The 27,791-nt window shown below is 39.5% G+C and overlaps 1 protein-coding gene across 4 annotated transcripts in view; it reads right to left on the bottom strand.

Annotated features, from left to right (window-relative positions):
* The window catches only part of LOC101744081 (protogenin B), a 108,509-nt gene that overhangs the window by 34,204 nt on the left and 46,514 nt on the right, over nucleotides 1–27,791 (bottom strand). For all 4 annotated transcript variants that reach the window (XM_038011828.2, XM_038011829.2, XM_038011830.2 and 1 more), the window contains exons 2-3: nucleotides 9,826–9,985; nucleotides 8,466–8,590 (exon numbers count right to left, since the gene is read on the bottom strand). In XM_038011828.2, the coding sequence (XP_037867756.2) occupies nucleotides 8,466–8,590; nucleotides 9,826–9,985 (285 nt within the window). The remainder of the gene's footprint in view (nucleotides 1–8,465; nucleotides 8,591–9,825; nucleotides 9,986–27,791) is intronic.

Genomic DNA, 27,791 nt, shown 5'->3' with positions numbered 1-27,791 from the left:
AGGTTCCAGCGTCCTGCCTCATTAGAATAGTACTAATACGGGTAAATTAGAGGTCATAGCAGTGGTACATCTAGTATGGCTGCAACCATGCCCGCAAACCAGTGTTTCTATCAAAGGGAACGTTGCACGAAAACATTGTTCAAAATATGGTAAGCTGTTGATTTTGACTCATAATTGGTTAGTTATAATACTACCTAATGAAATATTATTTTATATTATACAATCACAAAATAAATAAATAAATAAATTCAAATACGGAGACCCTGCTAAAAATCAGGGAAATACGAGGCTTCCGAAAATCTGTTTTCGTATATTAATGAATAACAAAGACAACGTGTAGTATATATGAAATAAATTAGTTTGCGAGATGTTTGAACGTAGTCAGGAGTTACTGGGGGAATATCACTTCTAATAGAAAGACATCTGTTCAGTGCCCACAAGATACGACAGAGTACAGCTTCCGGCCTTTATTTGCCACCATGCTTGGATAGGGTTTATGGATGATACTCCTTTAAAACCGATGCAAATCAATGTTTTACTTAAGAATTTGCCCGGACGCCAGTACCAGCGTGGGCTCTAAGAAATATAACTTTCAGAGGCATACAATGTAGTAGTTTTTTTTATTTATTAAAACAAAATATTCACGAGCTCAAGACACAAACATTCTCACGTGTCATCAAGTCTGAAGACACTGTTACGTGCCCAAAGTTCTTCGTTAACTGATGCTGTATCTGGTTGTATTTATTAAGTGATAATACCCCCTATCTTTTATTCCTGGTGACGCACCACTGAAAATACAAAAAGTTCCACAGACGAGGATAACGCGTGTTTAGGGATGAAAAGGGAAAAACTTACACATTCGTGCTTTACTCTCTTTTAATATAACAGAACTGGGGGGCGGGGGTGGAAGCGGCGGCGCGGGGAGGGCGGAAAATTTCTTAGCGACCTTGTTTGCTGTTTATTGCTATAGCTAAAGTAAAAAAATGGCTCCAATATGTTTCTTTTTCTCTGTGTACTCGAGCGTGTTTTCCTATACGCAAACATCTATCATCTATGTAGCTCGCATCTATACTAGGTAAGACGATTGTTATTCGGCTATTTCTCTAGGTGGGTAGCTGTCACAGCATAGAAGGAATACGACAAAAACCTTTATCGGGCTGACGACATTTTCAAAATACGGTCGCACACACACAATTGGAAATAAGAGCATGCAGACCGTGGGTCTACGGAGCAAAGGCCATATGCTCTGCTGGCCAAGGCCAATACCATAATTTTTATTTTTATGCAGATACCCAGAAAAACCTATAGACATCTACAATAACAAATTAAATCGACGCGATAACTTCATCAGTTATGAACCAATGTTTGCGGACTAATTATTAATATTATTTATAAATAAAATTATGTTAAATTAGAATGTAGGGTGTATGCCTGCAACGCGATTTGGGCATGACAACAATCACAGTCAGAGTCCATCCTAACTACTTACACTACTACGATTACGCTGCTTTTCCAACAGATATACTATTACCCATACAGTATACCTATGCGATTCCAATCCGGTGGCAGATGGTCAAGTGTTAGCAAACTCTCGCAAGATGCGCCCATGAGCTCACCTACCGGCCCGCGAGGAAGACTGTGAGCATGGTTCAGTATTTGCAGAAAATAACCAGCAAAGATTATGATCACTCGACAGGTTACTGCGCAGTCAACAAACAGACGGGGCTTAAGATACATATTATCTGTACAACGAGCCATCAGTACTAGTTAAAAGCGTCCATTTTACTAAAACCTCATTTCCGCTTCCGGTATTTTCGTCATTAAGTTCAAGGGACCACGAACGAAACGCAAAATGATCTCGCTAATGAGGTGAAAGCTTTACGCAAATATTTCCACACCACAGAAAAGACAGCCTTTTATACTAAGCCTAAAGCGAAAACAACGTTTTACTTCTTTCGCCAAAAGTTGCTACGATTTTTTTTCTCAGTATCCCAATTAAGGAAATAAGGAAATTGTGCTCTTGTTTAGGTACATTAATTGATCACCGCACCCCACTACAGCTGCCAAGTACCTCTCTACTCACTGGAACCACACAGTTCTGCTAGCATATTATTTTCTGAGAAATTACCGGGGCTCTGGAATAAACTCCTTTTTTGGTACTTCTCCTTCGCCAAGCCGAGTCCTGGAAATATTTGCTGAGCGATTGTGGTGAACGCGTATTTTTTTTTTGTTTCTACAGAAGGTGATAGCCTTGAGAGGCTATTTCAGCGTAACCTTAACTAGTAGGTGAGTTCACGGGGCTCAAACCGGAGTGTTGCTAACACTGACCCTAGCAAAAGCAGTGCTTCGCAGAATCTACCACCGGATCGAAAGCGCGACCCACTGAGAAGATCCGGCGAGAAACTCAGTGGGCTGTGTCTATGGGTTAATTCACTCGTCGAGCCCTAAAATTGAACAAATGCTCATAACATTAAAATTACTGTTTTTAAAATTTATTATTTATTCGATTGTTAAACACGTCCGTGAAATAATGGCACCGAAACCTTTTGATGTAATTATATTTTTCTAGAATTTTGTCGAATTTTGTGTTAATACTTTCACAAATTCAAATCAATTAATTTCAATATAATTGTTTTCAAGTCATCTTAGGTTCGCAGACGACCTAGCACTTCTGTCAGAGGCGGCCGGCCAGATGCAACACATGATAGAGACTCTACACCAAGCCAGTATCAAGGTGGGGCTCGAGATGAACCTTACTAAAACCAAGATAATGACCAACAACAGATGGAAAAATCCTATAATAATAAATGGAGAGCCACTAGAATATGTCGAGAAATACATATACTTGGGAAAGTTGTTAAGTTTTGCCAAAAACAGCGACATACTAGAAATGGAAAGAAGGGTTCAATCGACATGGAAAAAATTTTGGAACCTAAAGGAAATTTTCAAAAGTAATATACCCACAGACATCAAAACAAAAGTTATGAACTCAAGTCTCTTACCATGCCTGACGTATGGGTGCCAGACGTGGAAGTTCTCCTCTAAAGCCACAAATAAAATCAGGACCTGTCAAAAGGGGGATCGATAGGAGTATGCTCAAAATAAGGAAGATGGATAAGGTAAGACATACTAAGATAAAAAAAAACCACTAACACGACCGACACCCTAACTTATGCACTAACACTAAAATGGGAATGGGCTGGCCATGTCGCGAGATATACAGAAAAAAGATAGACTGCGAAAGTTACATCTTGGAGCGGCCCAACGGGCAAGAGAAGTCGAGGGAGGCCACTAACCAGATGGGAAGACGATCTTAGTCGAACAGCTGGCCCAAACTGGATAGACGTAGCACAGGATAGAGACGCTTGGGCATCTTTGGAGGAGGCCTTTACCCAATCCGGGGTTCTTGCTAACTAAAGTTGTTTCACTACAACTTGTTTCATTACAAAACTCTCTTTTACATCCTAAATACTAATACATACATATATATTTATTATTATTTTAAACTTCGTAAAAGCAAGAAATAAATGGCTTATTATTATTATAATTGTTTTAAACCCCCTTCTTAAATTTTATGACAACAACTCCAAAACCGAATCTACAGGGAAATAACCAAGGTAGGAGATTTCTTATTATCACCTGGGACTTAGCAAATTATGATTATTTTTAACTTATGAATCATTAACATAATAAAATGAATTAGTCTGGAGAACAGACCTTAATTTCACAGAGTTCAATCCATCTTCATCAATCCAAAATCATCAAATTACTCGCTGATTATAAAGGGTATATCAGCGCCGATTTTAAGCTTTGAATATTAATAAAAAAATGAAGATTGTATTTATAATATTTTAACTTCAGGAAACGGATTCTATTTACGAAATATAACACCGTCAAGATGTCTTCCATCACGGCGAATGCACTCTTCAAAGCGGACTATCGAATTTTCAAAGACGCGCCGCAGAACCTGAAATGACCCTCACTTCTGTCGCTATTTTCGTCTTCAGATCCCCCAAATTTGTTATAGGGTTATCATAAACCCTTGCTTTGATATATACCCCATAAGAAAAGTCAGCTGGGGCTAAATCGGACGATCTAGGTGGCCACGATATGTCTCCAAAGCGACTTATGATTTTTCCCGGAAACAACGCTCTTAGTGGGTCCATGGTGACCCTAGCTCTGTGGGTTGTGGCCCCATTTTTTTTTATTTTTTTTATTGCTTAGGTGGGTGGACGAGCTCACAGCCCACCTGGTGTTAAGTGGTTACTGGAGCCCATAGATATCCACAACGTAAATGCGCCACCCACCTTGAGATATAAGTTCTAAGGTCTCAGGTATAGTTACAACGGCTGCCCTACCCTTCAAACAGAAACGCATTACTGCTTCACGGCAGAAATAGGCAGGATGGTGATACCCACCCACGCGGACTCACAAGAGATCCTACCACCATCTTGCTCAAGCCATACACCTGACTCGTCAACATCCTCTCTTTCAGCTGGGGTACAAAAAAGTATCAATGATGTCGATATAGCATTCGCTCGTGACTGTAACCGATACATCTCGGTCATTCTCGAAGAAAAATTGCTCGATGATATTTTCCGACGATATTGCGCACCATACATTAACTTTGGGGCTGTTTTTATGAGCGCCAGACCACTGCGACATGGCGAATAAAAAATCCGCACTACACCTCTCGAACGCTACCGCTCTCCTCCCGCTAGCCCCGCTGGTTGCCGAGATATTTATGTTTAAAGTTTAAAATTGGCGCCGAGACACCCTTTATTAAAGTGACGTTAATCAATATAATGCGATAATAATAATAAAGCGATTTCTTAGATATTAAATCAGACAAAATCCCGATAGTGAAGAAAACAATTCAAATGGCATGTTGGCTTCGCATCCGTGCAGGATCACAACACGAACTAGCATCCGTACTAACAGAGGAAGGGATGAAGATAGAATTTAGTACGAATGAAATGGAAAGCTACTAATACTGAGCTATCGCCTAGCATCGAGTAGACCTTGAGCCAGGCCAGCTAGCCTAGCCGCGGAAGTTTAAATCAAAGTGCCCAGAGACAAATATGTGCATTCGAAGTTATATAAAAGTTTAACTCGTCAAAGTTGATGGATGTATCAAAGGATACACAAAGGGAAGTGATTCGTGAATCTTGGCTCCATGTCAAAATATTTTTCTCCAACATAAATCAACATTAGAGGCAAGGCCTTCCTTAGAAAAGCTCCAGTATTTTTCTAATAAAAAAGCAGATGGGTTGAGACAACGCCGCGCCGCTGCGGATTCCTAATTAATAATAAAAACAATATTATGTTTTGTTTAATCAATTTTTAAGGTTCATAAAACTTAATGTAAATGATCCACAGAACCAAATGTAAATATTATTTTAGGGCTGTTTCACGAAAGGTCAAAATATTCCAGATATAAGTTCCGACCTTTAAGGTATTTAAACCTCTATACCTCTCCTCTCTACCTCTCCTATATCCAATATAATTGTTTTTCATTACTCGATGCGTGCAACAAAACACTTCAGTCAGTTGCAGAATCGGCGTGATTTGTTACATTATTTACTTTTGTGTTCACCAACAAACGCTTTGTGATTATGAACTTATTTCTAGTAATAGTCTAAAAGTTTTATAAACTAGGTTATATAATTATGGTAAACCAACACTGTATACAATAACTAAGAAAAAAACTAAAATTCCTATTTCATATTAAAAACGTATCATTATATTTAAAACATTACATATACTAATGTAGGGAGTTTTATCATAATTAAATCGTTTCTCGCTACAATAACGTGATATAAATATACAAGACACATTGATAGATTACACAGCCTGGTGGTAGGACCTCTTGTGAGTCCGCACGGGTAGGTACCACCACCCCGCCTATTTCCGCCGTGAAGCAGTAATGCGTTTCGGTTCGAAGGGTGGGGCAGTCGTTGTAACTATACTGAGACCTTAGAACTTATATCTCGAGGTGGGTGGCGCATTTACGTTGTAGATGTCTATGGGCTCCAGTAACCCCTTAACACCAGGTGGGCTGCGAGCTCGTCCACCTATCTAAGCAATAAAAAAAATAAAATAAAAAAATTGTCGGTCCAAACGACATCTCTGGACATACAGAAACATCTGAGTTAGATAAACAACAATTACCGTTTGTTTATCTGTTGCTGAGTAAAGCTTTCATCCACTGAGTACATCCTCAACAAAAAACAAGCCAAGAGAATACATTTTCACGAAAACACATCACAATTTGAATAGAACGTCGCAAATGGAAATCATTTTACTAGCGAATAAGGTTTATTGATATTCTGAATACAAGATATCCCAGATCAACGCTGCCTAAATAAAAGAAGACAATCTTATTGAGCTGTTACCTTGCGTGCGTATGTATGTCACCTATGTGTCTATTGAACCGAGTCTAGGTTCAATACTGGACGTTTACCGAAGCAGACATGATTGCAGTTGTATTCTGAACTATATATGAGGCCATCAGTGCAAGAGTGGTCTAAGCTTACCACAGTTAGTATGGAGATCATGAGGTTCGAATTTACCTTTACAATACTTCGTAGGCAAAAAAATACACGCTAAAATAAAGTTTGCAATGTCATCTGTTATCTATGGATGAAACTAGGGATAGGTCGATGTTGCATCAAAATTTGTTATGTTTTAAATAATTTCCAACACATAAGCACGAATATGAATTATAAGGTTAGACCACTTTTGCGCTGACGGCCTCATATATTCTGGACATAGTGTACGTAAAATAACCACAGCCTAGCAATAAAATCGTCCGTCTAGAAGCGGAATTATGGGTTTCGGTTATAAAAGAGTAGAATCCGTTTTTGAAATATTAAAAAACCATACGTTCATAAAGTACTGGTGGTAGGACCTCTTGTGAGTCCGCGCGGGTGGGTACCACCACCCTGCCTATTTCTGCCGTGAAGCAGTAATGCGTTTCGGTTTGAAGGGCGGGGCAGCCGTTGTAACTATACTTGAGACCTTAGAACTTATATCTCAAGGTGGGTGGCGCATTTACGTTGTGTATGTCTATGGGTTCCAGTAACCACTTAACATCAGGTGGGTTGTGAGCTCGTCCACCCATCTAAGCAATAAATAAATAAAAAGTAGTTAGGTCGAGTGATCGAGTCCCAGATAACACCCAGAAACATAGAAAGAAGGTAAGCAGTTTTGATAGCTCCTAACATCTTAACTAAGTTCTTCAGTCTACCTGTGAGAACGGTGTTTATAACAACGCCAATAACAAACAATATAAGGGACTCATTAAAACAAGAGATAGTATTAAGAGCCTGTTAGATAATAATATTTCCATCTAAGAATAAGATCTTTTATATTCCACGTGAAGAGAGTGGGCCGCGAAATAGGTGCACCTTTTTTATTTGTTACCCTGGTAAACGAACATACGGCCCACCTCATGGTGAGTGGTTACCGTCGCCCATGGAATTCAGCAATGCCAGGGACAGAGCTAAGCCGCTGTCTACCGTAACCTTCACTGGAGTCTCCATTACATTGTGTAACGAGTATATCTTCAAATTCGCGGTACAAATAGACAAGCTATAAGCGTATCCACCATACCTACAACACGACCTAACACCAATATTATTCTTCCTTCCTCATAAAAAAATTATACTTAAACCAAAATTTAGAACTAAAAGAGAGAAACCGCAGGCTACATCTTGGGTATAGGATTGTAAATTTGAACGCGATAATCTCGAAACTTTTCACTTTAAATTGTAAGTGGAAGCAGCAGAGGCTCCTAGAGGGCAAGATCCCCGGTACTATGTTCCGACACTGCGAATCTATATCAAGATAATCGATCATTTCGTCCTCCAGCACGCAAATATAAAATACCCAGCAAGGGCATCCAATCCCTTAACTGTATCATCGAAGATGGATCGCCATGTATTTTCGCCGAGTCACCATAAATAAAACAGTTATGTTGTTATTCTCCCTAAAGTTATGGCTCCGCGGAGCTCGAGTCGTGGCGGATATAAATGGCTTCTCTGGCTGAATTACATTGCCAATGACTTATTATTCAGGGTAAAAATACTGTTATTATTGTCGTTATCTGAAGAGATTGATAACTAGTACGCGGAAACTGAGAAAAATAAGCCAAGACGAAGTAGGTAGCAGTTCCTCGCGTACGAGGAATGATGTTGTGTTTGTTCATAAACGTTGACTGACAATATTTGTTCAGAATTAATTTTGATGTTTACATTAGTTTTCTGTTTTTTCTCCAATGTCTCATTGACTAGCGAACTGTATGAAGTACATATTTTTCAACCATATTCGCCGTGGACCTAGTCATAGTTGACGAACCAATCCAAATAAAACAGGTTGGTCTGTCTACAGTATCTGACTAGCGGGCGGCGTGACAGGGTCTGGCCGCTTAATTAGAGTACATAAAAATGATTTCAAATACTTACAGGCAAACTTGAGAATAATGGGGTAGCCCAACACCAGGCCATGGTGCCTCACCCCGCACTGGTAGACCCCCTCGCTGGTGCCATCCTTCTTCTGCAGTACCTCTAGGGTCACGTTCGTTAACGACCTGCGCGTAAATAATGATAAATCTATATCATTATGTTTCCTTATTTTTTCCAAGAAGGAATTGATTGGATTTTTAAATGAATTAATATTTTTAATGGAGTGCTCTGAGGGATTGTTCGAGATGATACCAACGTTTCATTTTTACCATCGCACCGTCCGCCACCGGAGTAGAGTTCATCCATACTGCCTGGAGCCACTACGTTCATCCACAGTGCGTTTCTAGAGATCTTTTTTGCCACGTAACATCCGGCTATGGAATGAACTCCCCTCCACAGTGTTTCCCGAGCGCTATGACATGTCCTTCTTCAAACGAGGCTTGTGGAGAGTATTAAACGTTAGGCAGCGACTTGGCTCTGTCACTGGCATTGCTGCTGTCCATGAGCGACGGTAACCACTCACCATCAGGTGGGCCGTATGCTCGTCTGCCAACAAGGGCAATAAAAAATAATAAAAAAAATAATACGCTTTTATTAGCTTCAGACCTATGTATGTTATGTAACGGAATCTTTGATCATGATTTTGAACCCCTTCAAAACGTCGGATTAACTCGAAATTTGATACTCGATACTTATTAAGGACCAATGATAATTCAATATTAAAAAAATAAAATAAAAAAATTAGTTAAAAATTGAAATTCAACTAAAAAATTAAAAATAAATAATAGTTTAAAAAAACTAACAAAATACGCTTTTACAGAAAATCCAACTAAAAAATTGAAAGTAAATTTTAATAAATTTGAATTAAAAATAGTGTAAGAAAAAATGATTTTATTGTAAAAAAAGCGTGTGGTGCATGGTATCAGTAGGTAGTTATAAATATTTTACGAACAGATATGAGTAGAAGGGTTAATGATATCCTGAAAAGCACCCCACGCTTTTTTACAAGAAAATTATTTTACTTACACTATTGTTAATTCAAATTTATTAAAATTGTATTAAAATTGAAATATAAAAAATATTATTTTCTATTTTTTAGTTGGATTTTCTATAAAAGCGTATTTTGATAGTTTTTTTAAACTATTATTTATTATCAATCTATCAGAACAAAGAGAGAGTGCGAGGGTCGTATATTTCCCTGTCTCTTTCTGTTCCGAACGACTAACGGCGGTCGGGCTTAATGAGAAGGACAACCGTTACACCATACAATTAGATACATATAAGTCTCAAATATATAACATACCCTACGTAGAGTAGATAGCTAGCTTTGAGCTAACAGCGCAGCATTTTGTTTACTTACTGCTTAATCTCCTTGTTATCCTTAATCCAAACGTAAGGCTTGAGACGGTTCTGGTCATCGGAGTCGAGGAGTAGTGGCGGGCCGCGCACCACCAGCGTCTCTCCGTCGGGTACCACGCACGGCAGTAGCGTGCGCGCGGGAGCCCATGTCACTGGTAAATCTATAAACAAGAGAGGCTCGTTAAAGCTATGTAATGAACGTGCTCTCCGATTATACACTTGATTAAATTGAGATTCAGATGTGTTCAACTACCCGAGCTGTTGACAGGGGAATCACGAACCAGTGAACACACCTTCGCGTGATTTATAATAATCCCGGCGATCCCAGGGTCTTATCAATCATTTGCTATGTTATAATTATCGTATGCTAATTCAGGTTGCAAACTATCGAAAGATATTTTATTCAATGCCAGCCCACCATTTTCGCGTGGTCGAGTAACAACATTCAAACATACAAACTTTTAAATTCATAATTCAAACTAGTTTTAATTAATCTTCCCCTTAACACACACGCCCATACGCACCCGTACGCACACAACTTACACAAAAGTATACACATACAGTACACAGTTCAGGTCACACGATTGTTAATATTATAACCTATTAGTATTATTAAGGTTGTAAAATCCTGTTGCCGCCTTATTTACGCATACTATTATAATGTACTTGTTTAAATTTATATATTTATAAATAAATTTGGATTTTAATAAATAATATTGATAAAGGTAACGATTGAGCCCCGGTCACGTTGCGACTCTCGCTAATTGTACGGACAAACATACCTAGATCTGTTAGAACGATTTGCGCGCCCCCATCGTACGTTGTAAGCCTATGTGCTAATCTGATATATAAGCTATGCGGTAGGCAGCGGCTTGGCTCTGCCCCTGGCATTGCTGAAGCCCATGGACGACGGTAACCACTCACCATCAAATGAGCAGTATGCTCGTCTGCCTACAACGACAAAAAAAGAAAAAATGACGTGAAGTTTCATCAAAATCCGTTCAGTAGTATTGCGTGAAAGATTAATATACATCCATCGATCTTCACACACCTTCGCATTCATATAATCGGCAGCAACTTCTGCGCTTCTTGAGCTAATTAGTCAGATAAATAGTTACGAAAACATGAATGAAAATTATATCCAATTCCAAAGTTATAAACGAAAATTATTAATTCCGAATCTCTCGCAAACCTTTTACGAAGTTCAGGAATAGCAAACCTTTCGCGTGTCTCGGGTTACAGCAAATAACATCATCGCTTTTTTTTATGAGATAAATCGGTGGGCGAGCTCACAGCCCACCTGGTGTTAAGTGGTTACCGGAACCTATAGACAACGTAAATGCTGCCACCTACCTTGAGATGTGAGTTCTACAGTGTCAGTATAGTTACAACAGCTGTCCCACCCTTCAAACTGAAATGCATTGCTTCACGGCAGAAACAGGCGGCGTGGCGGTACCTACCGGTGCGGACTCATGAGAGGTCCAACCACCAGTAAAAAAGAGAGAGACTTACTTACCTTATTATATACGTAGAAATGGAAAGGACTTAGAATATGCAAAACAGGATAAAAAATCCCTTATGAAAGTTGGTTATTATGTTCCACAACGCAACTCGCTCATGAGATCGAGATCTGACATTACATACAGATTCCCTCTCTCCAAACGATAATATTATAATTATGCCGTGCGCCATGCGCCATCAGACAAGCCGGGAGACACCGTTCAGTAAGTTTAATGACGGACCAGTCGTGTTGGTACCTACGAAGGTAAACGAGCATACGACCTTTTTTTTTCTACAGGAGAAAATCACCGCATCACCACCCGCACATCGAAAACCTCCTGCCGCTCACAGCCGGCGCCCTAGCCCGGACCGAGCCGGAGCCTAGTCGGAGCTATTGAGACGGCGGGACAGGGTTTACGCAGAGCATATTACATCCATCCCGCCATCCCCCAAACGCCGGACCGGCAGCCGTCAGCAACACGACCGCCGGCTCCCTGGGTCGAAGAGCATACGACCTAGCTAATGTTGGGTGGTTACCATCGCTGGCGGACGGCAGCTTCGTCGAACCACTGATTACCAACAATTCTATAATATCCTGAAGAGTCATAGATAGAGCCGACTTTGTCTATTGCTGACCATAGATTAATTTAAGAGTTAGAATATTCACTTGCTGACATACCGGTATGAGACTAGATAGAGTACGAATATATTCAAGAATTACAGAATACAGATTCGAGAGTTGAACCCTGACTAAACCAAAAAATACGAACCACGAGGCCTTTTGCAAAGTCATAAAGTTAGTACAGGTAATCCTTTAATCACAAAGGTACATGGCGACGGACTTGATTTCATTGAGTGACAATAAATTAATCGTAGGCTTACTTTTGAACTTCTTCATCTTTAATAATAGGCAAAAACAAGACAGTTATATTCGATCTTTCCCCCTATTTATTTATAGCTCGACTTATTTATTTTGTTTCATAACTAAACTCCTCCTGCATGCCAAATCAGTGTCTTTGAAAACATAAGAAAAACATACTACACGCAATCGATAAGCATCTTGAGTCGCCAGTGACTGTCGTCAAACATCGTACAATGAGCGGGCACTAGTCTTTATAAACAAAATAAATAATAGTATAAAAAAACTTACACAATACGCTTTTATAGAAAATCCAACTAAAAAATAGAAAATGAATTTCAATAAATTTGAGTTAAAAATAGTGTAAGAAAAAATTATGTTATCAGAATATTATCAAAGTAACCCTTCTTACTCATTACTGTTCATAAAATATTTATAACTACTGATATCATGCACCCTACGCTTTTTTTTACAATAATTACACTATTTTTAAATCAAGTTAATTAAAATTTATTTTATATTTTTTAGTGGGTTTTTCTATAAAAGCGTATTGTGTAATTTTTTTTAAACTACTATTTATTTTTCATTTTTTTGTTGAATCTCCTTTTTTTTTCAATTTTTTTTAAATAATGAATTGTCATCGGTCCTTAATAAGTATACCAAATTTCGAGTTAATCCGGCATTTTGAAGGGGTCAAAATCATGTTCAAAGATTCTGTTACAAACATACATACGTTTGAAGCTAATAAAAAAAAGCGTATTAAAAATATAAATGTTTGTATGTGTGCTTGCTCTGCGTTTCTCAGTCGTTCTCCCGATAGTTATTAAACTTGCCCCTCAGAGCAGATCAATTGGCAACAGTAAGCGCAGTGCGGGCCACTAGTTCTTGATTTGTCTTGCCTAATGCAACCAGAATTAGGTCGCCGCGCCGTCTCACTAGCTGTTCCAAAATAAAGATTATGATAACATTACAGAATATATATCTCATTTTCATCTGCCTTTATTCTATTACTAACCTCAATTCTCCTAAAATCCGTTAAAATATTTATTTATGAAAACGCTCACGTCATTTAGCACAATATTAAAATGTTGATGAGCAAATAACTAACACCTTAGTCGTCCGTGCGCACGGAAACGGTACTCGCAACATCGCTACAAGTAAAATTAAAGTAGTAATACAAATAAAACGTAAAAACAGCTGTAATTGACAATCGCTAGAACAGTCAAAGGTTCGAAAAACAACATCCCAAAGTTTTTAAACAAAACACGAATTTCCTGCAAATTTTACGCAACAAAAGGCTCCTCTTCCGAGTTAAAATAATAATGTGAAAACCTTGAGAAAGGAGATTCGTATTTAGGGCAGGATGTACCTACCAGGGAATTTGTTACTAAAAATTACATTTACATCGTTTAGTAGTCAAATTGTTTTAATGTATTTGGAGGACGCCATTATTTGGTGCTTTGGATAAAACTACGGAGAAGACAACTACTCACCCGGGAGTAAATAGTTACCGCAGGTAATGCCGTGAGAAGATGCCTCAGACTATCCGTGAAATACAAAAATAAAGAGTACTAAGATCTCTCCTTAGAGCAACAGATTCCGAACGATCCGTTATTGCCAATATGACTTTCCGGGTCATATCAAAATATAAATGCAAACGTTGTCCTCGTTATTAGCAATGTTAATATTCCAGTAACAGGCTGCCAAAGGGACCACTCGTAACACTCTTCACGTACAAGTGAAGCAACGTGGCGGTGCCAGCCTTGTCGCGACCAGCAACTCTGATCACGAAGTAACTATGTACTTTAAAACCAGTCTATGTTGTTAAATGTTAATATGATTAATTTTAATCTAAATGTAAATCCATGTAAATTGTGATTTATAATTAATACGTTATTTTTATTTTATGATTTACATAACAAACATTTATAACAATTAAAACCAACAGAACAATAAAACACAATGAACCAATTTTTTATGTACTGTTTTACGAACCTTAAAATTTATGTAATTAAAAAAGATACAGACAGATGTATGAAGTTGTCGGTATAAACAATCTGCGGTATTCAATTAAAAGGGAGTAGCGTTAACAATTTATCAATAAAAAACATTAAAATATTAGAATATGAGCGCAATTCGTGTAAAATCTATATACATAGAAATAGATAAATCCAAATCCAGATCTCTTTAAAAAATAAGCTTTCAAATAAATTTGTCTGTCGCCTGTCGGCTGACCAGTAGTGACATCCGCTTGTGGAGGATCCTCTTTTTGTCGGCTCCCCCAAAATATAACAAACAAATGGGCAAACGAGCGCATAGATCCGTATTGGGCTCGCTCGCGATCACCAATCAAAATGCATTGAAAACATTCAAATTAAACGCCCGATAATTTTGCTGCATTACTATGACGAACGAGTCGAATGGTAAACCGTCGACGTCGCCCAAAGCACATCATTACGGATCCTCCTGATCCATTAACGGTGCTTTTAGGCACCACAAGCACCGGTCACCGTCCTCGTCGAACCCGTCGCTTGCTACGAAGGGCTCGACGAGCGAATTAACCCATAGACACAGCCCACTAAGTTTCTCGCCGGATCTTCTCAGTGGGTCGCGTTTCCGATCCGGCGGTAGATTCTGCGAAACACTGCGTTGCTAGGGTCAGTGTTAGTATCACTCCGGTTTGAGCCCTGTTACTACTACTAGCTAAGGTTACGCTGAAATAGCCTCTCAAGGCTATCAGCATAGGTAGGATTATTTTTTTTATGACGATTGGCTATGCCAAGTTATTCTTTGCCTCAATAATACCGCCAGCTTTAATTAAGGAAAATATTACATTCCTTTTGTATAGTATTAGATATATAACAGATACAACCTGACTAATTAAATATTTGATTTCCCTATTCATAGTAAGTTTATGAGGCTTGTATTATGGTAGGTAATAAATGTCAGAAACATGAATAGTGCCAACCAGATTTAAATATTAGATTGTTTCTTTTTTCATTCAGATTAGTACAACCATTAAAAAACGTCTACTCACAGTTCTACTGGCATGCGCCGCGTAAATTAATCTATACTAATATTATATAGCTAAAGAGTTTGTTTGTTTGTTTGAACGCGCTAATCTCAGGAACTACTGGTCGGTTTTTTTTTTATTGCTTGGATGGGTGGACGAGCTCACAGCCCACCTGGTGCTAAGTTTTTTTTTTTTTTTATGATTGAAAGTTTACTGGTGGCCCGAAGGCCTTTCCAGTTTCACCAGGACAGGTGGGCGAGCAAAGGCTCAGCCAAGAGGGGTGGGATTTGCTAACAACTGCCCGAGCGCCTCCGAGGAGACCTAACAACTCAAGAGCAATTGTTTCGCGAATGAATCTACTACCGGATCTGAATCGCGACCCGCTGAGAAGATCCGGCGAGAAACTCAGCGGGCTGGTGCATGGGTTAGGTTGCACGTCGACCTCTTTGTCGAGTTCGACAAGTACGGTTACCGGAGTCCCTAAGCCTGCCCCTAGTATGGTGTTAAGTGGTTACTGGAGCCCATAGACATCTATAACGTAAATGCGCCACCCACCTTGAGATATAAGTTCTAAGGTCTCAGTACAGTTACAACGGCTACCCCACCCTTCAAACCGAAACGCATTACTGCTTCATGGCAGAAATAGGCAGAGCGGTGGTATCTACCTGTGAGACTCACAAGAGGTCCTACCACCAGAGATTACGCAAATTATAATTTTGCGGGTTTGATTTTTATTACACAATATTATTCCTTCGCCGTGGAAGTCAATCGTGAACATTTGTGAAGTACGTATTTCATTAGAAAAATTGGTACCCGCCCGCGGGATTCGAACACCGGTGCATCGCAACAACGAATGCACCGGACGTCTTATCCTTTAGGCCACGACGACTTCAAAAACTCTTCGACTTGAAAAACCCTTTCAGTGTTAGATAGTCCATTTATTGAGGAAGGCTTATAGGCTATATAGCATTGTAACGGTGGTCATCATACAACATAAGCTTGCATAATATATACAAGTTCCGAACAACAACATTGGAACCGTCGGTCTACCGAGCAATATCACGAAATTCTTACGAAATTCACACGAATTATATTCTTGTACGAAAATGAAGTCGCCAGTAACATTTAGTGTTATCTCAAATTAACTATTCCACGTGGACGAAGTTGCGGGCAAAACCTACTAACTATATAAAACCAATTGATTAAAAAATTTCATTACATTTATTTAATTAATTACTTATCTAATAAACTGAAACAATTCTAAATGTTTAATATTTTATGATTAGTGCAGATTATCGAAATAACATCTAGAAAATACTTTTAGTTTTATCTTTGAATGAAACAATTATTTGAAATCATTATTTTCACTTTGTCATTAAGTTAAGTCATCATTTTGTGAATGAAAGCTCATATTTCGACGTATATGAACCAGACCGTCGGTGTTGATAGTTTGATAGGTCTTTCAAAACACAATGCATAGCGTCTCGCTTGTAGAGGCCCTGCAAGATGACTAGAGTTGAATTCGTATCAGGCACAGCTGCTATATTATCATCATTATCATTATCATCATCATCAGCCTTTATCTGCCCACTGCTGGACATAGGCCTTCCCCAATGCCTTCCACAGAATGCGGTCCTCCGCCTTCCGAATCCAACGATCTTCCCGCCGTGCGCACTAATAATTCGACGACATATCTCTAAAAGTCATCAGGCTAAAGTGGCAATGGGCCGGTCACGTCTGTCGAACCAACGACGCCAGGTGGGGGAGGAAAGTCCTCGAATGCAGGCTACGGATGGATACCAGGAGCGTGGGGCGTCCTCCAACCAGGTGGACCGACAACTTACTATACTATACTACATATTTATTTCAATGTATAAAACTATGTTAAAAAAATTATTGAATTTGAAGATACGAAACAACTTTGTCTCAACGTCTATAACGTCTATGAATATTGTGATCTACATATTACATCTGTGAATGTGCAAAACTTTGACGAACAGATTAGTTAGCTCACGACCGATCTGGTGTTAAATAGTCACAGGAAACCATAGACATTATAACACTATTATACTGGAAACTACCAACAGTTAAATCAAGTGTTAATATTATATCATCCGTCACTAGCGGCACTAATACGGTTTTAGTGTATTTTTCCAGTAACCTATCTACTTGTGCCTGTTTCAATAAATAATACCTATCAATTATGTTGTAAGCAATACGATTCTGCCCATGTCTCTCGCGAAACAACCACATGGTCCAATTTGAAGAGTAGGAAAGCCGTAAGTAGGAACGCTTAGAATCGCCCGCCTCATTGAGAAGCTGTCTCATTTGCAGATGAAAGTATCTTATAATTTTAACCGTCAAAATGATTACCTAGAAATAAAAGCCTTGACTTAATTTTGCCCGATAATTAGGTTGGGAATATTTCACTTTCACATCTTATTAAGTATTCTTTAATGAATATCTATTTTCCTAGTAATGAAGTTAGTCCTTTGTCAGTCGATGACATAAGTGGCCGGCTCGCTACAATATTCTTTTAATTACTATTTACAGGTATGCCCTCTAAGATCAAGATGATGTGCTAATGAGTACGAGGATACATCAACTTTGTTCTTGACCTAAATGCATTTCTGCTACCCATAACAAAGAGGCCAACCCTGATTTGGTTCCGTTATACGAGAAAATAACAAGAAAATGCAAGAATAATAATTAGTAGCTACCGCAGCTATCAACCTCCGTAGCGTGAGTGGCGCCGCGCTTTTTTTCCCTACCTATGCTGATAGCCTTGAGAGGCTATTCAGCTTCACCCTATCGTGTGTAGGTGAGCTCACGGGGCTCAAACCAGAGTGTTGTTAACACTGATCTTAGCCAGAGCATTGCTTCGCAGAATCTACCGCTGGATCGGAAACGCGACCCACTGGGAAGATCCGGCGAGAAACTCAGTGGGTTGTGTCTATGGGTTAATTCGCCCGTCGAGCCCTTCGTAGCAAGCGACGGGTTCGACGAGGATGGCGACTGGTGCTTGTGGTGCCTAAAGGCACCGTTATTGGATCAGGAGGATCCGTAATGACGTGCTTTGGGCCACGTCGACCGTTTACCATTCGGAGATGCCGCGCGCTGCATTCATTATTATATATAGCATCTAAATATGTATGCATGAATTCTAAGATTTGATATAAATAGGTCTAGAATTGAACAATTTCGTGTTGAACGCTGCTAAATGGTAGCGGGTAGGATATCTTAAATTGTAAAGATTTAATAACTCGACTCCGAGGTGTACTTTTCAGCCAATCGAATTTATCGGGTTGAAGCGGTATGTAATTTGGATTATTTTTTATTGCTTAGATGGGTGGACGAGCTCACAGCCCACCTGGTGTTAAGTGGTTACTGGAGCCCATAGACATCTACAACGTAAATACGCCACCCACCTTATTTGGATTCGATAATGAGTCCCGGTGATTTGAAGCTTTGCAGAGTCTGTGTTGCAGAGAACTAAGAACTCGATTTTACAGTTTGAACATTGTCTAGTTGTTTGGACAACGCCAATGTTTCCAAAAAAATTGCTAATCGATGGACTAGTTTTGTTGAAACTAAATATCTGTAATACCACTTATGGTCCTTGCTTATTCTCAAGAGCTATACTGAAAATGGCTGCGAGAACTCACCCCTGGCTGGGGAAGCCATCTCTTTAGATATGTTTTGAACAATCATTTAAAAGTTCTAGTGCATTCACAAAACTAATCTAATCTTATAATTCAAATTTTCATATAGCACATTCTTAAAAATTATATTTATTAATTTTTAATAAATTATTTTAATAACAAATTATAAATGCAAATGTGTTAATTTACAAAGACCAGCTGGATATATTTACATTTTAACAGCATTCTAGTGTTCTGTGACTGCGGTGCCATCTTGGTGAGGTCCTGATCAAAACGTCTTATTTTTGTTAAAAACACAACAAAACATCATTTCAACTCAATGATTAATTTTATATAAAAAATGGATAGCAAAAAGTATTCGACGCCATTGCTAGATACAATTTCGTTACATTTAGAAACAACAAGGAACCGGTGAAATGAAAAAGCTAAGCCTAAGCAAAGTGGAAATTTAGATTAATAAAATTCGTTAATCAAACCGGATGAGTTTCTTCAGATATTTGTTCCGCCCTAAACTCGTTGCCCGTAATTACGGAGAGTAACAGAATTTTTTTACAGAATATTTTCACAATGGTAATGACTTCTTGATAATAAATTTATAACAGACAGAAATTTTTTAATATGTACAGAAATAAGTAACTGATAAATGTATACTTTCTAAATTTGATCGGTGGATAGTACTCAAATAACAGAAAAGAGATGACTTCAACGCAATAAATGTGTTCGCGTCAAGAGAGATAGCAAGATATTCACATGACGTATTCAGGTTTCCCTATTATACCTATTTCTATTATATTAATTTGTACAGATTTTAATAGAGTAGTACGTACAAAACTGTATTAAATTTACTGTTGCGTGTAAAATAATAGATACAATCAAATAGAAAATAGAAAAAAAAAGTATTTTAATATATTGTTTAAGTTCAATAGGACGAAATACTGGCTAAAATATTGGATAAGTGGCTACAAGCTTTTTTGATTATTTTTCTGATTTACTATTTTAAAATTGTTTAAGTGATAGCAAATCTTTATTTTGACTGTTAAAGTGTCCAATGTGCTTAGTGCGAGTTTTTTAACGTTCTCGATAGCGTAAAAGTTAACTTATATTTGTATGGAATGGGATCGTTTGCGTACGTTTGCCGCTAGGGGCGCTGTTCCAACTGCATACAAAATTGGGTTAACTTTTACGTTATCGAGAACGTTAAAAAACTCACACTAAGCACACAGAAGGCCGCTGGAGGGTCTACACTAGGCCGTTACGCAGGTCGAGTTAAGATTTTTGTCTCTCTCACTCATCGTAACGAATATCTGGGTACTTACCCGTGCGGTCTCACAAGACAATTACCTAGCGGCAAACAGCCTCTTAATGCTCAGGCGGGCGGCTGGTATCAAATGGCTATCGAAACCCATAAACACCATATTATGACAATTATGACTTCCTTCCGCCATAGACCCTTACATTTGGGACCAATTTCAACTTGATATTTCTAACTGTTCCTAAGAAATACTGTATTAAGTGTCGGACAGGCCGACGAGCCACAAGGACATCCGATATAATAAGGGTTCCATCTTTACCGTTTGAGGACTGTAACGCAAAAACTAGTGTTCTCCCGCAGCAGAAGTCTGTTGTGTTCTGAACAAACCCCACGTTATTAGAATCCTAAACTAAAATCGTCATATGACGGCGAAAACCTGTTCACTTTATCCTAGTTTCGTTGTTCAGATTTAATTAATTGTGCGCTTGTTCTCCAAGATACAACAACACGGGAGGAGGAGGGTGGAACAAGTCCCGTATCTTACATAATGTGTGTTCTACAAGAAACAACAGATGGCGCTACGTAGCGTGCTATCGATATGTGCTTGTTACGAAATTTTCTGAAAGAAACTAACAAATGGAAGCTGAGCATGACGCAATAATATGTTTTGATACTTTATAATATTAATCACTGCCATTTGATAGACCATTTATATTTGTTTAAGCATTCGAAGCAATAGATGCACATGTTCCCTATAAAGTCATAGGAGCAAGAGACCTAAGCGCCCTTACATGCCGCCAATAATAAGCACTCGTCAACATTCCATCCCGTAGATACGCTTTCAACTATAGCTATAGAAAAAATGCGAATTCAATCGAACTGTGACATCTTGATAACGGACAACCGTGATAGTTGCTTACAAAAGATGAATTGCCAATAACATCCCTGTAAACATGTTTCGAAAATATAACTTCTGATAATATAGCCTGTCCATTTCTCACTACAGTCTCCATTATGTCTAAAACATATCGTGAAAATGTTACAGCAATAATATCGACAAAAGAGAATGTCAAAACATTCCCCAGCACGGTCGATGCTCCACTCACAGAGTTCCTTTGTATATTATTGAATCGCGAAAACACGGAATTGATTTTATTGTTTCATTTTGATACTTGACTATACTTTGTGTTATTATTTATTTACTGTAAATTGTAAAGATAACAGAATAAGAAAACCCGTTTCTTTTTTTTATTTATTGCTTAGATGGGTGGACGAGCTCACAGCCTATCTGGTGTTAAGTGGTTACTGGAGCCCATAGATCTCTACAACGTAAATTCGCCACCCAACTTGAGATATAAGTTCTAGGGTCTCAGTATAGTTACAGCGACCGCCCCACCATTCGAACCGAAACGCATTACTGCTTAACGGCTGAAATGGGCAGGGTGGTAGTACCTACCCGTGCGGACTCACAAGAGGTCCTACCACCAGTAATTACGCAAATTATAATTATAATCGTGATGAAGAATTATTCTGTTATTTATTACAGTTATTCTATATGTATGTATCTCGTAATAAAAGATTGACTTGAAATAACAATGGAACATGAGCATGTTGTTTGTCTTCCAAGCTCTCTCCCTCTGGCTCGCGCAGAAACTCTCTTCTCAATAAGTAATAAAGTAATAACCGACACTGAAATTGGCAAACATTACAATCGCTTAAATGATATCTGGGTAAGTTTGTTGAACATTAATTTTATTATCCTATTTATGTCGTCATTTTTCTTTTTAATGTCAAGTATCTAGACTATTCGAGTAGACGTAGGTTAGTTCTGACATTGAATAGGGTGGTACAAAGGTTGCGAGATTGCACAACACGAACGTGGGGAGATCCACATAAGGACAGCCCCTCAAGGTCGGGCTTCAGGGTTAATTCAAGAATCATTTTTGAACGTTTTTATGGAACTACTTCTTTTTTGTCCAATATTGAATCTAAAATTAGAATGTTTAGTAATCAATAGGAGCCATTCTTCATTTCATTGACAGTCCCACTGACTCCCGCCACTGTAACGATGGTATAACGTAGCATCCAAGCAGCGACCATATGACACCAGGAGAGTTCAGCAATTTAGATTTCAATGAAACCTCCTTTTTTTATTGATTAGTTGTGTGGACGAGCTCACAGCCCACCTGGTGTTTAGTGGTTACTGGAGCCCATAGATATCTACAACGTAAATGCGCCACCCACCTTGAGATATAAGTTCTAAGATCTTAGAATAGTTACAACGGCTGCCCCACCCTTCAAACCAAAACGCATTACTGCTTCACGGCAGAAATAGGCGGGGTGGTGGTACCTACCCGCGCGGACTCACAAGAGGTCCTACCACTAGTAATTCCTTTAAGATCCTAAGATATGCACCATAAGTCTCGCAAGATACGAAAATAATGCGAATGTTTGATTCTTAAAAGGTCGAAGCTCTAACGTTCTACAGCGATCGGGTACAATAACACCGTTATTTATCTAGAGAATAGTCATATAGTTAGTTGTTCGCAGCCGGACGGGTGCAGCATTCCGCGCGCTGCTCGGCAATGTAGGTTAGCGTCCCGCTCAGCTCTAGGGCTGGGGATTCAACGAGAATCTTTAAAGCGAGTTATTCTTATGTAAAAAATATTCGATCTCACTGAAGTATGAAGGACTTCCCAAAAACGTGTCGTGAGACGATCATCGCGGGTAGAGAGGAAGATCCGAAACCCAATGACGAGAACAGAGACGGCATAATAGTGAGCAGAGACGTGTGGACGGTGTGCGGGGAACTATAATAGTACACCTTGAAGTCGTCGTGGCCTAAAGGATAAGACGTCCGGTGTATTCGTGTTGAGCGATGCACCGGTGTTCGAACCTCAGGCAGGTACCAATTTTTCTAATGAAATACGTACTCATCAACTGTTCACGATTGACTTCCACGGTGAAGGAATAGCATCGTGTAATAAAAATCAAACCCGCAAAATTATAATTTGCGTAATTACTGGTGGTAGGACCTCTTATGAGTCCGCACGGGTAGGTACCATCACCCCGGCTATTTTCTGCCGTGAAGCAGTAATGCGTTTCGGTTTGAAGGGTGGAACAACCGTTGTAACTATACTGAAACCTTAGAACTTATATCTCAAGGTGGGTGGCGCATTTACGTTGTAGATATCTATGGGCTTCCGTAACCATTTAACACCAGGTGGGCTGTGAGCTCGTTCACCCATCTAAGCAATAAAAACAAAAAAAACCTTACTTAACCCATGAGACTGAGATTTTATAGCTACCGGCAAACGTCCGTATCTTATCTTGTACTTTCGCTGCCCCTAATCCCCATCCTGATCGACTAATCCTCTCATTTATTTGGACGATTGACTTAAAAAAGCCGTCAATCCGTAAAACTGTGACCAGAAAGAGAATAGAAAGGGATATATAGAGGATGGCAGCCCTGCTTCATAATGCATCCGCGCTGCCGCTCGCTCGCACACATTACGAGCCTTTTACATTCCGTTGGATGTTCTCATGTTCATGGTTTGTGGCTTACATCATTCTATATTACTTCACGTACTTGTCCTAGTTACGTATTGTTTTTTACTTAGATGGGCGGGAGAAATTTCAGCCAACCTGGTATTAAGTGGTTTCCGGAGCCCACACGTCAATGCCACCGCCCACTTTGAGACATCCTCTCCAACCCCACCCTTCAAATCGGAACGCATTACTGCAGAAACAGCAGAAGCAAGCAGAGCGGTGGTACCTACTCCTACCGTGGTGGTGCGGACTCACAATACGTCCTACCAGCAGTAGTCTAAATAAATGTAGGAGATGATTTTTTTATTAGTTTCAAAAACAATTGAAATCTTTTGCCTAAGATCATCCCAAAATAAAAACAAGAAAAAAGCTTCGTTTCAGAGCTCAAGATCTACTTCGGTTCAGAGAGCCAAACAGATTGCAATTACAAACATCTATAATTAGTAATTTCGCTCTTAGAATAAACTACTTGTAATAAAATAGTTTTGAATATAAAAATACCCCATGACTTGTCTAGAATTCAGTCGAACGATTTGTTCGAAAACAACAATAACTTCCAGTGAAAAGGCAACTATAAGACAGTATCGAATAATAACGGTCATTTAGCTTCATTGTAGTTGTATTTATTCGCTGTGCACTGCAGTGACACGTTGAAGACAATGAGACCTCTCTGCCGACGCCTGTCAACAACAGCACCCTGTGTTTGAGCATATCAAAAGAGCATCGGGTTCGCGTCCCGCGATTTAATGGGCCGCATTACTGGTCACTCCGCGCGCGCACCGCTACTAACGATACGCTCAAATACACTGCCGTAGCTTTACTTACCTATCTATGCTATACTGTCATTGATTTGCGTTAATGTTACGCAAATAAACAAGGTAAATTATGGTTTGAACCACTCCCTAATATCTAGAACCGCTGCGACGGATCGACGTTGAGGGTCTACCACTAATATTGCTAATGCTCATGAGTGATGGTGACAACTCACTATCCTGGTGAGCCAAGACAAAAAAGTAGGTGGCCGTCGTCCAAGGTTAGTTCCAATTTCAATGGTGCTGTCTTTTATATGATGTTTTTGACCTAATATGAAATGAGTCGTGTAATTGTGCTTGTAAGCTACAAAACAAAGTTTCAACTCGATCGGTGTTACAACGCGCAAACCTAAAGCATGCGAACAAGCAAAGATAGTCAACAATTTGTTATAATCAGATGAGAATCGAGACACTCAGTTTTTTTTATGATTGAAGGATTACTGTTGGCCCGGAGGCCTTTCCAGTTTCACCAGGACAGGTGGGCGAGCAAAGGCTCAGCCAGAAGGGGTGGGATTTGCTAACAGCTGCCCGAGCGCCTCCGAAGGTGACCTAACAACTCAAGAGCAACTGCTCCGCGAATTATCTACTAGCGGATGGGAATCGCGACCCGCTGAGAAGATCCGGCGAGAAACTCAGCGAGTTGATGCATGGGTTATGGCACGTCGACCTCTTTGTCGAATTCGACGAGTACGGTTACCGGAGTCCCTAAGCCTGCTTAGTGTTAGAGCTGAAGGCGTCAAAGTCAGAATACGTAGGTACACGTTGAACTGCATCTTGGTTCTCTCAGATTTATAAAAAGCACTAGAGATAACCCAGCTCAACACAAATGAAAAATGCAAGCAAACAACTATGCATAAATTATAAATCGCAGCCGCCTTCAGGGAACGAACAGTATCCGTGACTCCCTTGACAATCGTTACAATGTGACAAACGTAATGCATATTTCATATGACGCTGACGGCGCGACGCGTTAGGTACACTGTACAGTGTGACGTCATCCCTGCTAAAATTACTGATAAATCTTACCAAACTGTCCTTAATTTAATAATGTTTGTTTAATAATATGAAGTCGTCGTGGCCTAAAGGATAAGACGCCCGGTGCATTCGTGTCGAGCGATGCACCGGTGTTCGAATCCCGCAGGCGGGTACCAATTTTTCTAATGAAATACGTACTCAGCAAATGTTCACGATTGACTTCCACGGTGAAGGAATAACATCGTGCAATAAAAATCAAACCCGCAAAATTATAATTTGCGTAATTACTGGTGGTAGGACCTCTTGTGAGTCCGCACGGGTAGGTACCACCGCCCCGCCTCTTTCTGCCGTGAAGCAGTAATGCGTTTCGGTTTGAAGGGTGGGGCAGCCGTTGTGACTATACTGAAACCTTAGAACTATATCTCAAGGTGTGTGGCGCATTTACGTTGTAGATGTCTATGGGCTCCAGTAACCACTTAACACCAGGTGGGCTGTGAGCTCGTCCACATATCTAAGCAATAAAAAAAAAAAAAATCTTTAAAAAATAATCTTGAAACTAAAACATAATAATTTCATAGGATTTTTTATTGATGACTAGCTGACCCGGCAGACTTCGTGCCTGAATCGATAAATAAAAGACCAAAAGTTTTGTATAAAATAAACTTAAAACAAACAAAAGGAATTCATCCGACGGGGGACACATCAAAGGAAAAATAAAATTATTATTTTTATTTAATTCCGAGCATTTTCATATTTATCTACCTTTTAAACCTTCTCTGGACTTCCACAATTAATTCAAGACCAAAATTAGCCAAATTGGTCCAGCCGTTTTCGAGTTTTAGCGAGACTAATGAACAGCAATTCATTTATATATATATAGGTGTAGATATAGATTGATAAGAAAATAATGCTAATGATGTCATTACCAATGAAATTGTTATGATTAGTTCCTTAGTACCTTGTAGCACTTCTCGCGGAAGTGAATATAGAACACGCAAATTCAACACGTAAGTAAGTACAGTAACCGACCCTAAGACGAGATGCTATATTATGGAGAGCGCACTATTGTTACAATGATGTCATTATTAAAGAGGATCGTCCAAATTATACGCTTCTCTAAACCTCGCCCATAAATGTAAGCGTTCTGAACCTTATAAGCCAATTCTATTTCTTCAATTTATTAATACATACATTTATATTATTTCCATGAACTCGTCGCGGAATAAGAATGAGATACAGAAGATGTGATTGTGCTGTTTAACCAATTTACCTATTGAAATACTTACCTACAATATATCTACGAATAACTTCCGCGATCAAACATAACACCGTTAAATATTTGAAATTACATCAGAAATCATTTTCTATGTTGAATATGTTCACTGAGACCCGAACTACATACTTCTGGGCGACAGCTCTTACGACTTTTACTTCATTATTTAGCGTTTATGAGCTGACGAGCTCACAGGTTCTCTGAATTACGACAGGCCTGCTGACAGACAGGTGGACTAGATCCAATTTTTAAGATTCTCCTGGCCATGGAACCTCAAAACAGCACAATATTACGTTCGTTATTGTGTATATGTGAACTAACTCACGACCCCTTTAGTGTTGAGTGGTCACCGGAGCAACATCCACAACGCGAATTCGACCATGCACCTAGCATATAAGACAACGCGTTGCAACGTGTTGCGTCAGACGGTAGGAGACCTTTTTTTTCTATCTAAGCTGATAGCCTTGAGAACCTATGTCAGCGTAGCCCTAAAAAGTAGGTGAGCTCACGGGGCTCAAACCTGACGACGTTACTAACCCTAGCAATTTACTCGCCGAACCCTTCGCCGCAAGCGACGGGTTCGACGAGAACGATGACCGGGCTCGTAGGAGACCTCTTGTTTATTAGTCTAGCGCCATTTTAAGGTGCGAGTGATCACATGAGAATTCATAGGCAGGCCGGGCGCATGCATCGCAAGCCTCTTGCATTAAGTAGTGCACACATTACGCGTGAGACGGTACAGTACGTGTGTCGTGCCGTGTACGGCCAGCGTGAACGACCTCCACCAAGGCTGTCTGAACTCTATGCAATTCAATAACATTCATACGCCGTAGTTGACAATCTATGCGTGATTTGCTATTTTATATTTACCTTGAGAGTGGTGGCGTATTTTTTTTTTATTGCCCTTGTAGGCAGACTAGCACACGGCCCATCTGATGGTGAGTGGTTACCGTGGCCCATGGACTTCAGTAATGCCAGGGGCAGAGCCAAGCCGCTGCCTACCACTTAATACTCTCCACAAGCCTCGTTTGAAGAAGGACATGTCATAGCGCTCGGGAAACACCGTGGAGGG

Source organism: Bombyx mori, chromosome 6 (assembly GCF_030269925.1).
Source record: "Bombyx mori chromosome 6, ASM3026992v2".
NCBI classification, from domain to species: Eukaryota; Metazoa; Arthropoda; class Insecta; order Lepidoptera; family Bombycidae; genus Bombyx; species Bombyx mori.
The sequence above is the reverse complement of the archived record's forward strand: the minus strand, read 5'-3'. Positions and strand labels throughout refer to the sequence as shown.